Here is a 13,184-nt window from a genome sequence, read left to right as displayed (position 1 = left end):
GCGGGAGGATTCTTGACCATCTGAGCTGCAAGGGAAGCCCAAGAGTACTGGAGTGGGTAGCCTATCCCTTCTCCAGAGGATCTTCCCGACACAGGAATCAAACTGGTATCTCCTGAATTGCAGGCAGATTCTTTACCAACTGAGCCATCAGGGAAGCCCTTAGGGAGAAAGAGAAGTTGTAATTCTGATATCAGAAACCAAAAACTAGTTAAATGTTTCAAAATTTGGAGATACACTCAACTTTGAAAAAAATAGTGGAAACAAAAAGAGAAAATAATGTCTTTTGGAGCACCTGCTTCAGAAAACAGGGATTTGTGATAACTTTGATTTGCACATGAGTGTAAAATAAAAACGTAATCTTTGCCAACAAAGGTCAGTATAGTCAAAGCTATGGTTTTTCCAGTAGTCATCTACACAACGTGAGCACTGGAGCATAAAGAAGGCTATTGTTGTTGTTTAGTCACTCAGTTGTGCCTGGCTCTTTGTGACCCCCATGGACTGCAGCAGGCCAGGCTTCCCTGTCCTTCACTATCTCCCAGAGTTTGCTCAAACTTATGTCCATTGAGTCAATGATGCAATCCAACGATCTCATCCTCTGTTGCTCCCTTCTCCTCCTGCCCTCAATTTTTCCCAGCATCAGGTTTTTTGATGGTGGTGCTGAAATTGCGGTGCTGAAATTGCGGTGCTGGAGAAGACTACTGAGAGTCCCTTGGACAACAAGGAGATCAAACCAATCATAAAGGAAATCAATCCTGAATATTCATTGAAAGGACTGATGCTGAAGCTCCAATACTTTGACCGCCTATTGGGAAGAGCGGACTCACTGGAAAAGACCCTATGCCTTGAAAGACTGAAGGCAAAAGGAGAAGAGGGCAGCAGAGGATAAGATGGTTTGATAGCATCACCAACTCAATGGACATGAATTTGAGCAAACTCCGGGGAGATAGTGGAGGACAAAGGCTGGCATGCTGCAGTCCATGCGGTCGCAGAGTTGGACATAACTTAGCTACTAAACAACAACAGCCCAGGATGACACAGGTGCCAGTAACAGATTTACAGAGAAATTTGGTTTCCCTGCGCTGTCTAGCTACCAGGGTTCTAGTCCCTTTCACTTCTCAGGTCCTCATATTTCCCGATTGTATACCAAAGGGTCAAATGAAAAGATCTCTGAGCCCAGTCCCCCAAAATTTAGAGTTCTGAAAACTCTTGGTTATGAGATTTTGCTTTGGGACGTAGCAATAAACACCTGACTGAGTTTCCCACAAGTCTCCTAAGACGTATGTATTTCCTTAACCGGTATCTACCTAAAACTGCTTCTGAATCAGCAGCCCTTGGATCGGATCTTGTTAAGCCTCGCACCCGACACCCGAACTATAGTGGGAAATCCTAGCGGCAGAGCGGCCACCCTCGGAATGGGGACTACAGCTCCCAGGGTGCCCCGGGACGGGGGCGCCCCTTCGGATTGGCCAGAGGTGCGTGACGCTTAGTGTTTTGGCCCGGGCGGTCACATGTTTCCTTTGTTGTGAGCTGTGGAAGGGCTGGTGGCTTCAAGAGACGCCGGCGTTGGATAGAGTGCTGCGCCGCCGGCTGCTCAGGGACAGCGGGGGCCGCCGCTGTTGGCCACTGCTGCTGGCTTCTTCCAGCCTTCGCCGAGAGGTACCCGGGGATGACAGATCCGGGACTGACCGAAAGACGAGGAACCGGCCAGAGCCGGGGGCGGAGGGGCGGCCCAGGTCATGCCTACGGGGGTGTCTGCAGGAGGGAAGCCAACGGCCGCCGGCCTCTCGAAGCCAGAGAAGGAGGGTCTGAGGAGAGATCGCAGCTGGGACTGCAGGGCCCTTGTCTGCGGCGAGGGGGGGTCTCTCGGAGTCTCCTGGGGGTCGTCAGGCCCGGTTCCGTAACGACACTCTGAAAGGAAGGGCACTGAAAGGCTGGCATTACCGCCCCGGAACCGCGACGCTGCTGGCGCGCCCGCCGGGGGGCGGGTTGGGAGGGGCATGGCCTCTGGGGCGGGGGCTAGCAGGTGCGGGTCAGTCACCCCGCCGCCTGCGGGATTAGGGGCAGCTGGAGAACAGGGCCGGGGGAGAGGGGTCTCGCGTGTTGTGGATGGGCTTCGAACGGAGCGCTGCTCTTCTTTAACCGAAGGAAGCGCTGAGAATGCAGAGTCAGAAATCAAGCCTTCGCGTTTGGTGGGGGCGACAGTTTGTTCCAGACTGGGAGGACTGACGGGGTCAAGGTGGGTCCCAGGGCTGGGGGCCAGAGAAGTCCTTTTAAAGCGGTTGCGAAACGTGCTCGGCGCCGTCGCCTGACCGTTACCCCCGCCCCCACCGCCCGGGAGCCTTTGTTTACCGCTGCTTGCCGCGGGGCCCGCGCCGGGATCCGGGCCCTGGAACTACAGCCCCGCGGGAGCCGAGGCGGGCGGGGGAGCGGGGGAGCTGCTGACGGGAGTCCCCGCCTAACCTCGCCTCCTTCCCACCACTCCAGGCTTGGGTTTCTTAATTTAGTTCCTAACGGCCCCGCCCCCAGGCTCTGGACTCTCGGGGCAAAGACTGTTAAGGCCGCGAGGATTGGGGCCCTGCGGGTGCTTGAGGGCGGGACGACGGGGCGTCTTCTGTGTGTTTATTGGCGGGTGTCTTGTCGCTGGGTGGACGTACCCAGGCTGTTATTACCCGCCCCGCTGAAGGTGATCTGGAGGACACGCGGGAGCGCGCGCTTGCCTCTTCTGCAGCTGAGGCCAGAGCGCAGCTGCCGGCGGCGCGCGCTTCCGCGCCCGAGCCTACCGGCGCGAGGACCAGCTGCCCCGCCATCGTTGGGTGGCCGCCACGGCTTCTGTCTGAGCTTGTAGGCAGTTCTGGGGCCCGCGGAGGACCAGATAATTAACCTTCTTTAACTCGGTCCCCTAGTCCGCCCAGATGGTGGAAAGAGCCCTCAGGCGAATTAGTGTTTCCCTGTTCTGTAATAGCGCTTCCCTGGTGGCTCAGACCGTAAGGAATCCGGCTGCAACGCGGGAGACCTGGATTCGATCCTTGGGTTGGGAAGATCCCCTGGAGAAGGGACCGGCTGTCCACTCCAGTATTCTGGCCTGAGGCCTGGCAGGCTACAGTCCATGGGGTCGCAGAGTCCAGTACGGCTGAGCGACTTTCACAGCACCCTAACACCACTTTTTAGAGTGCCTCACAGTCAACTCCTAAGGCAGATTGACTCTTTCTCAGTTAATTTTAGTGGAGTTTAATGATTAATCATTTGCTCTCTTGAATAGCTTTTTAAAAATCGTGTCTTAGTATTTGCAGCTAAGACCGTTTAGGCCCACTAGCGAGGTTGGTTTTTGTTAAGTACGGGAAATAGATTAAAAATCTGCCTCCTGTCACCTAAAATGTGAAATTAGAATTCTGTTTTTTTTTAAAGATAGCTTTGTATGGCTGAGTCCTTTCTCTGTTCACCTGAAACTACCACAACTTTTTGTCAATCGGCTGTACCCCAATACAAAATAAAAAGTTTAAAATTGGAAAAAAAGATACCTTGATAATATCCTCCCTCCACCCCCTCCAGAAAGTGAATTCTGTACCCGGGTTTAGATGAGTTGTTCGTGGAAACAAACATCATAGCTCACTCTTCTATGATGACAGTTATAAAATCTATAAAAACAACTGTTTTAGCCACAGTGTATTGAAGATGTGGTTTTCCTAATCTGATTTAATAGGATACTAGGGTTTTATCAGATTTTTTTTTTCCCTATAAATCTGTAGGAATTCACCCAAGAAAGTACATTTCTGTAGAAGGTAGATTGAGTTCCTTGGGTGAAGAAAGAATTGCATTTGAATAGTTCTCGTTGGTTATGCTTTCTTAATTTATTTTTAAAATTCAAGTTGGAATGACTACACCAAAAGGAGCAGCCTCTGTGATCCTGAACTGCCTCATCGCTTGTGCATTGAAGGCATTTAACATTTCTAAATAAGTACAAGATGGAAACCTCTAACCTTTATAAAAAATAAAACCACCACTCATAAGCCTTCTTATCCAGACAAAGCCTGTGACTTAGTCTCTAAACAGGAAGAAGAAATAATATTCTGAGTTGGAGCTTACTATCAGCTTTAATTTAAACTTTCTTGGCTTTTGTCCAAGTTGCTAAAACTACTTAATGCCTTTTCAAAAACATTGTTTTAGCTTCCTTGTTTTTTTTGCCATTTACTTAAAACCCAAAGGTCAAGCCTGTGAAAAACAAAAAATACTATTTATTAAATGAGGGACTGCAGTTATTTTTGTATATACTTTTTTCTTACCTAGGAATTTGGGACATCCTTTTTCAGTAAATATTTAGGTGTGAACTGTATAAAAATGTAAATAAAATATTCTAGTATATCCTCATAAGTATATGAAATATATAAGCATATATATTTTATATGATTCTGTTTTGACTAAAACAGTATATGGCCACTTGACAATTGTTGACAATTTGAAACCTTTATTCTTTCTCCTGTTAAGAATGCTAGCTAAGCTGCTGCTGCTACTAAGTCACTTCAGTCGTGTCCGACTCTGTGTGACCCCATAGAAGGCAGCCCACCAGGCTCCCCCATCCCTGGGATTCTCCAGGCAAGAACACTGGAGTGGGTTGCCATCTCCTTCTCCAATGCATGAAAGTGAAAGGGAAGTCGCTCAGTCGTGTCCAACTCTTCACGACCCCATGGACTGCAGCCTACCAGGCTCCTCCGTCCATGGGATTTTCCAGGCAAGAGTACTGGAGTGGGGTGCCATCGCCTAGATTTTTTTTAAAAAAAGTTTGTCACTCTGCCTAAATTTATCACCTAAGGGCTACCATTTTTTAGCATTTGGCACATGTTAAAGTACTAAATTGATAACTTAAGAGTCATTAGGCTTTGCTCTTTACTCAGTGCTTTCTAAAACATACTTCTGCAAATCATTTGTGTTACCACAAGGTAGATAAAAATCACTGACTTAGAAGTGCTTTTGTACATAGAGCAGCCATGTAGTAAAAAATTGGATCTCAAACTTGTTCGAGTGACAGAGTACCGGATGGTGTCCTTGTAGATTTAATTAATTCTAATAGAACCAAAAATATTTTTGCTAAAAGAAAACATAACTATATTATATATCTATAGGTCTTAAGATTTTAAAATAAAACAATGCATTAAATACCTAAAGGAAGCACGTTTCTAGCAAGATAAAACCAAAGACATTTAAGCTTACATGACAAGTAGGTTTGGTAGGATAGCTTTAAACCATGTATGATGTCTGATAAACAATTTTTTTCTTCCTTTGGGGTTTGGGAATATTAATAGCCAAAAGTTTTAAAACAAGGGAGAAAAACTGAATGGAGAAATTCAATTTTTTTGTTCTATGATATGAGAGAAGACAGTATTCTTTTTTCAGTTATAGAACCATAATTGTTTAGTCTGACACACTATTTAAGCACTCCTAAATTTTTCATCATTGGATATCTTTTATTTCTCTTTCTCTCATTAAAGTAATAATATATTGACTATTTGAGGTTCATGTAAACAAGGAATAATAACTTGGTATCATTCTAGACAAAGAAATGTAAAGCTTTTGTTGGTTTCTGGTATTGTATGGGTGTAAATAGGTTATTGGTGGTTTCAGAAGAAAAATAGAAATGTTGAAAATAACACCTTGAAGACTGGACTTTAAATATTGCATTTGTAAAATTTGTTTCGGGAACCACTACTCCAAGAGTAAAGTTTTAAGTTGAAAGTTTAAGAGTATAAATTTAAAGTGGCCGTTAAATGGAATGGTTCAAATAAATCAGCGTTTTAGAAAATGGGGTGAAAAAACTTCTTGGTTTCAGATAGTTCAATGTTAAATATGGTTTTCTAGTAATTTTTAAATAACGAATATCTATGTTACAGTATTTTCTGGCTTTCCTTCTGTTGAGCTACTGTTTATCTTTAAAGATAAACCTTTTATTCATTAGTCTTTTTGCTGTCTCTGCTGTGTTAGTCTTCACTTAGAGTTCAGTTTGAGAAAATGGGAGTAGTGTGGAGCATAGCATGTAGCTAGTGGCAGTTCATTACCACAGGTTGTTGGACCATGTTAGTCAAAACTGTTGGTTTCCTTTGCCATCTGGAATTTATTAGTCATTGTAAGCCCCTTACTAATCCATTCGATTTTAAGGCTGATAGTAACTTCTTTCTTTGTATAGGGTTCCTGTATTCTAAAGGAAAAATAAACTTGATTGCAGTACAACTACATTTTAAGATCAGTTCTGATACTATATATCTCCTTTGGACTTTGTACACTGACCTCCCCTGTCCCCTGGCCTTAACTATTAGGTTGGTAAGTATTACCTAAAAACCCTCCAGAAAATGCCCAGGTGAATTGCCTTGCCCTTCTAGCTGAAACTCCAGTACTTTGGCCACCTCATGCGAAGAGTTGACTCATTGGAAAAGACTCTGATGCTGGGAGGGATTGGGGGCAGGAGGAGAAGGGGACAACAGAGGATGAGATGGCTGGATGGCATGACTGACTCGATGGACGTGAGTCTGAGTGAACTCCGGGAGTTGGTGATGGACAGGGAGGCCTGGCGTGCTGCGATTCATGGGGTCGCAAAGAGTCGGACACAACTGAGCGACTGATCTGATCTGATCTGATCCGTTCCTTAAGGTATAATTCTAGACTAGATCAGGCATGAGAGAATCTATTCCAGTTTGCACTCTAGCAGAAACAATTTGTTTTCTGCAAGAGAAACATTGAGAATTTAAATCTATTTTAGTATCAATCTTTGAGTTCTTGTTAGATTCTAATCTTAGCCTACTCCACAGCATCTAAAATTGGATCTGAATCCGATATTCACCACCCCAGTGCCAGACAGAGGGGTAGGCTCTCTAGAATTGTTTCTTGAATTGACTTGAGTAGGCTCAGGATTTTATTGTTTTCAGATTTAACAATCCCCTATTTTGACCAAGTTGACATATTCTTTACCAAAGTACACACAAGTTAGACTGACTTCTACAAATAAGGAAACAAGGTAACATTCACCTCACAGTCAAAGCTTAATCCAGGTATGGAGATGTGTGTTTTTTAATACATGCAGAAATCAGTAGTTTGTATCTTGGTTTTTGAGATCAACATTTGAATTTGCCTAAACTTGTTAAGAATTTATGAGTTCTATTTATAAATATCTAGGCCAGAAACCAGAAGTACTTGTAGTTAAATACTGTTGGTATTCTGTGCACTGTTCAAGGTTCCAGTATTTTCTCAGAAGCATTCCTCTCTTTCCAACATACGCACACAGAGTTGTGCTGAATTGGTTGATTTCTACAGGTACTAGGGTCCATAAGATAAAGAAACAGAAGAAATATACATTTATATATTAAAAGATGTAATTATTTGATAAGCATAATGATTCTGTATGGATAATCTAGATAACAATTAAAAACTGAAATGTTTTTTCCTGAATTTCCCAAAATACTTGAGATTTTCTTATTGATTTCATAGGTACATAAAATACAATGACTGAACTGTTTGCCTTGAGTAATATTGATAAACCAACTCAGAATTATTTAATGACTGCAGATTCAAGTGAAACTTTATTATCAGACATTCTTCAAATATCCAATGCAGAGTTACCATAGGAATGTTTCATCATCTCAACTCCACCATTGTTTACTCATCTTTCATTCAAGAAACCTTACTGCAGGATAAAATTGTCAAGAAAGGAATTGGATAAATAAGGAAACTGTTTTAGGTATAGAGTAAAATTTTTAATTCACTGTAAGGAATTGTTAATCAGGATTGGTTTTTTATGCAGAAGTTAACTTCTAGTCACAAATTGAAATCTATTAAAACCTTTTTTCAATGTATTAGTAAATAATGCCAATTGTACATGAAGTAATTACTATCTGACTTATATGTTGCTGTTCTCCATTTATTTTAGGTGTGGAAAAACTGGGGCTTTGATCAAGCAAATGCTGGAAAGGTATTATATTTATAATGTTTATAAACTCTTAGCATCGTTATTAGGAAATATAAATCATTTTCCTTTAACCAGAGGTCACTTAGACCACCTGAGTAACAGGGAACAAGATCATATAGGAAGACAGCATCACAGTCATTTCTGTTACCAAATAAACTATCGACACACTCCTTTCTAACCCTTACAGATCTCCTCAGTCTCCCTTCTACAGTTTCGCCAGTCCCAGGGACACTGAAATAAGTTATCTCCATTCATTTTTCTGGAACATAGGCCAAAACCATGTAGTTTTTAAATCTACCTAACAATTTAAAACTAGGTCTACAACATTTATGAGTTCTACAGTTGGAAGTAAACTCTAGAATACCCTTAACCAGAAGAATCTATCTTAAAAATCTTCCTTTCAAGTGAGAGTGTAGCTCTAGGAGTAAAGCTCCTGAAGAAGATGAGGGAGAGAAAGAAAAGGATACTAGCTTTTCTAGGCAAATTGTGTGACTTTGGCAGTCAGTCATTGAGACTCCAGTCACCCTTGCATCCACTAAATTATGTAGGTATTATTTTCCATCATTACATTTCTTTGGGACAAGTGTTTTCCTCTTGTTTTGTCCAGAGATGCCTACTTATTTGCTACCTTTTAGTGATGGGAATAACAATGCTTTGATATCTGCTAATTTTTTAAAAGAACTCAGTCAATTTTATGTTTAGTGGCAATCCACTCCAGGACTATTGCCTGGAAAATCCCATGGACAGAGGAGCCTGGTAGGCTACAGTCCATGGGGTCGCAAAGAGTCGGACGCGATTGAGCGACTTCACTTTCACTTTGTTTATATATTAGTTCACTTACGATAAATCTTAAACCTATACTAGATACTGTATTTTGAAATGTGATTAAACTTGTCTTTACTAGTTAAAATACTTTGTGTAAAACGGGAAAATGAAATCTACTGAATTACACCTGGAAGCCAAAAAGATGCTCTGAAATGTCCCATATTCCTAAGACATTCTTGTGTAAATCGTTTAGTCTGTCATCATACAAAGAGTTTATATTTTATGGTGTTGTGGACTAGTTCATGGAAAAGTTCTCAGAAAGTCTAGAGAAAGTGAGGCTGCCCAAAAAGCCAGGAAAAAGTTGCTTGAAAGGAAACAGCCCAGATCTATGAGATAGTCTCTTTTCCATACAAAGCAGTAGACAGATGTCTTGTTGCTGTTGAATGCTTTAATAATGAGTGATTTTATAGCTGTTCGTGTTTTCTGGTAAAGCAGTGGAAGACCTCTTGGCAGTCATCTATCAAGGGAAATAGGCATGGGAATTAAGAAGCTGAAAATAACATAAAAGACCTTTAACTCATATAAAATTTTAAGACTTTTATTAATACTACTCACTCAATATGCTATTCCCAAACTTATCAGATACACATACTATAAGATACCAAATAATGAATACAAGATACAGTAAAATTATTGGATACAGAAAGCAGAGCATCTTTTCATTTATGTTTCTTTCTTGTCCGTTTTAGCCAAAAGGGAAATTCTTAGTACTTGCAGTATGTTGTTTTGCATTCTGAACATAATTTAATTTAAAGTTTGAGAAAACAAAAATGTTTGCAGGCAGAAACCAATTACAAGTACATTTTGGATCACATGGCAACTTACTGAGAAGTGAAAAGAGTAAAAGGAACCTCCTTAAAAATAAAAATTTAAGCCAATTGATAGCTGTAGTCCAGTGCCTCAACCCATCAGTTACCTATTCATAGCATTTCTGAGGCAGACTTGAGGTTGTTTCTTATTAGGGAAAGGGAGGAGGGGATAAATAACATATATTTAAGAAAATACGGTACTATATCATTGTAGTGCGAATTTGGGGGAAATAAAGACAGAAGATATATCACGTAGCATTTAAATATATGTATCTCCTTTTTTCTATGCCTAGATGCACTGATACAAGTATTTTCTATTAATACAGCATTGAACATCTTTAGGTAACTCTTCCCATATAATCTTGATTATTTCCTTACGATAGATTGCTAGAAAGGGACTTAATGGTCAAACAGCATACATATTCTTAAAGGCCATTGATAGATACAGATGAATTTTTCTGTAGCAGCACTATATTAAAATAATAAGTATTTATATTAAGATTTGAATTCAGTCAAGTTCTGTGTCATACAGCGTTCTGACATAGCTCTACCTTCAGTAGATGAAACCCAGTTTGTAAAAGGGAAACAGAAGGTAATATATTAGTAATTCACAAAGTATGTAGTATCCTTTCAACTAGGGGGTTTAAGGAGTACTATTGCAAATTGCCCCTAATGTTTTCATTGTATAAATTTTTATCAATCTTTATCAAAATGAGATAGTGCTCTATACCCTGTATGAAATAATGTAATTTTATTGTGTTTACATCAAAATGAAATTATGTAATTGGAGTACTAAAACTTTTTACATACTGAAATGTTTTAATTTTTTTACTTTTAGCCACATAAAGAAAATCTGTAACAGTTATTTCTCAACAATTATATAGTCAACTGATGTAACAATGGTACTAATATTGGGACGAAGACTAAACAGAGAGGATCTCGGGGTGCGTGATTCACCAGCAACAAAGCGTAAAGTTTTTGAAATGGACCCTAAATCTCTGACAGGCCGTGAGTTTTTTGACTTCTCTTCAGGATCATCCCATGCTGAAAACATCCTCCAGATATTTAATGAATTTCGAGATAGTCGTTTATTCACAGATGTTATCATTTGTGTGGAAGGAAAAGAATTTCCTTGCCATAGAGCTGTTCTCTCAGCCTGCAGTAGCTACTTCAGAGCTATGTTCTGTAATGACCACAGGGAAAGCCGAGAAATGTTGGTTGAGATCAATGGTATTTTAGCTGAAGCTATGGAATGTTTTTTACAGTATGTTTATACTGGAAAAGTGAAGATCACTACAGAGAATGTACAATATCTCTTTGAAACATCAAGCCTTTTTCAGATTAGTGTTCTCCGTGATGCATGTGCCAAGTTCTTGGAGGAGCAACTTGATCCTTGTAATTGCTTAGGAATCCAGCGCTTTGCTGATACCCATTCCCTCAAAACACTCTTTACAAAATGCAAGAATTTTGCATTACAGACTTTTGAGGATGTGTCCCAGCATGAAGAATTTCTTGAACTTGACAAAGATGAACTGATTGATTATATTTGTAGTGATGAACTAGTTATTGGCAAGGAGGAGATGGTTTTTGAAGCCGTCATGCGTTGGGTCTATCGCGCTGTTGATCTGAGAAGACCACTGTTACATGAGCTCCTGACTCATGTGAGACTCCCTCTGTTGCATCCCAACTACTTTGTTCAAACAGTTGAGGTGGACCAGTTGATCCAGAATTCTCCTGAGTGCTATCAATTGTTGCATGAAGCAAGACGGTACCACATACTTGGGAATGAAATGATGTCTCCAAGGACTAGGCCACGCAGGTAAGACTGATGTGTATTAACTACAACATAATTAGCAAAAGTTTTTGTTTTTTTAAAATATTTTAAAGCTTCCTGAGTGTAATCTCCATGTAGTCATTTATATGTATCATCTACATGTGGTTTTATGTAATTTGAGATTTGTTTTGGATTATAACTCATTAGAATTTCTCCCAATGAAGACTAGATTCAACAGTAGCACTTTTCGTTATTGTTGTTCTGAGCTATAAGACGGTATTGCAAAGGGTCTTTGGAGCTAGCATGTTTCAGCCTATATCTTCTTAACCTGTCTTAAAAAGGTTAATTTTTCTTAACCTTTATAGGGTACCAAATTTATTCTACGTTTTCCCAAAAGATCTTTGGAAGTTAAGTAACTAAAGACTGTGTTAGAGTTTGTTGGACTGCCTCTACTTATAAAAAACAATTTGTGTATTCACAGACTAACCTTTTTCCTAATAGACAACATGAAATATAGAGATCAAGTAAGTAAGTTGATATACATTGAGGGAATTCTCAGATGTAAAATCAAGGTTTCAGATCTTTTCTCATTGCTGCAGTTATTATATTTAAAATTATTTGAAAATGAAAGTCACTCAATTGTGTCCAACTCTTTGCAACTCCATGTACTATACAGCCCATGAAATTCTCCAGGCCAGAATACAGGAGTGAGTTACCATGCCCTCCTCCAGGGGATCTTCCCAACCCAGGGATCAAACCCAGGTCTCCCACATTGCAGCAGGATTCTTTACAGCTGGGCCACAAGGGAAGCCTGAGAATACTGGAGTGGGTCACCTATCCCTTCTCCAGGGGGTCTTCCCAACCCAGGAATCAAACCGGGGTCTCCTGCATTGCAGGAGGATTGTTTACCAACTGAGCTATCAGGGAAGACCCATTTAAAACACCTGTAGATTTTAATTCATAAACTATAGAAAAATAATCTCTGTGCCTTAAGAATGGAAGGAACAGTATTAAAGATTTTACTGTGAATAAGCAAAAATCGGCTGTTGTGAGACATAGTAAAGAATCTTAAATATTTTTCTAATAGAGCTGACTTTTGGTGTGTGTGATATAAAATACATAATATAAAATTTGCCATCCTAACCGTTTTTTATTGTTAAATAGTGCTAAACATATTCACATTGTTGTGCAACTGGTATTTATTTTCCCATACTATCTTCATTTTGCCTATAAATCTATTATAGCATAGCTCTTAAACCATATTTTTAGCATTAATTTTGATTATCAAAATTATTCCCGTGTTTTGGAATGTGATTAAAATTCAGCATGTTGTGAGATCTCATGTTTTTAATTATAATTCAGCATATTATGACCTGTCTTTAAAATCTACACTAGTTTGGATATAACAAGATTTGATCTGTTTCCTCATAAGTAAAATGAGATTTATGATAAACAGTGCTTATTTCACAGGTTTTGCTGTTGAAATTATTAAATGCAATAGTCTTAAGGTACTCAGCATAGAAGGTGGTACATAGGAAGTGCTTTAAGAATTATGGCTATAGTGTAGTGTTAGTATGACTCACTTTAAGAAAACTTCCAGTACTTGACAGTCTGAACATTTTTACAAATGAGATACAACATTGAGTAACTATTATTACAAAAATTAATGTAATATTTCTTTGTATATTAGGTTTAGAGTGCATTTTTTCTTCAAAGTCACTTGACTTTAGTTAAAAGTAATTGTTTTATAAGAAATAAATATAAAATATTTTACTCCTAGTCTTTTAACAAAGAACAAAAAACTATTAATTTTATTCTATAAAATATA

The 13,184-nt window shown here is 39.9% G+C and overlaps 1 protein-coding gene across 6 annotated transcripts in view; it reads left to right on the top strand.

Moving 5' to 3' along the window:
- The first annotated feature begins 1,501 nt into the window (after positions 1 to 1,501).
- KLHL24 (kelch like family member 24) overlaps positions 1,502 to 13,184 on the top strand; it is a 37,539-nt gene continuing 25,856 nt past the window's right edge. Inside the window, exons 1-5 of one of the 6 annotated variants that reach the window (XM_070372742.1) lie at positions 1,502 to 1,656; positions 6,176 to 6,309; positions 7,471 to 7,720; positions 7,910 to 7,951; positions 10,421 to 11,401. In XM_070372742.1, the coding sequence (XP_070228843.1) occupies positions 10,482 to 11,401 (920 nt within the window). In that variant the 5' untranslated portion in view covers positions 1,502 to 1,656; positions 6,176 to 6,309; positions 7,471 to 7,720; positions 7,910 to 7,951; positions 10,421 to 10,481. Of the gene's footprint in view, positions 1,657 to 1,712; positions 1,734 to 6,175; positions 6,310 to 6,355; positions 6,637 to 7,470; positions 7,721 to 7,909; positions 7,952 to 10,420; positions 11,402 to 13,184 lie in introns of those variants that run through there. The other 5 variants (XM_070372751.1, XM_070372728.1, XM_070372734.1 and 2 more) reach the window with 5 other exon arrangements.

Source organism: Bos mutus, chromosome 1, assembly GCF_027580195.1.
Source record: "Bos mutus isolate GX-2022 chromosome 1, NWIPB_WYAK_1.1, whole genome shotgun sequence".
NCBI lineage: Eukaryota > Metazoa > Chordata > Mammalia > Artiodactyla > Bovidae > Bos > Bos mutus.
This window is presented reverse-complemented; position numbering and strand designations above follow the sequence as displayed.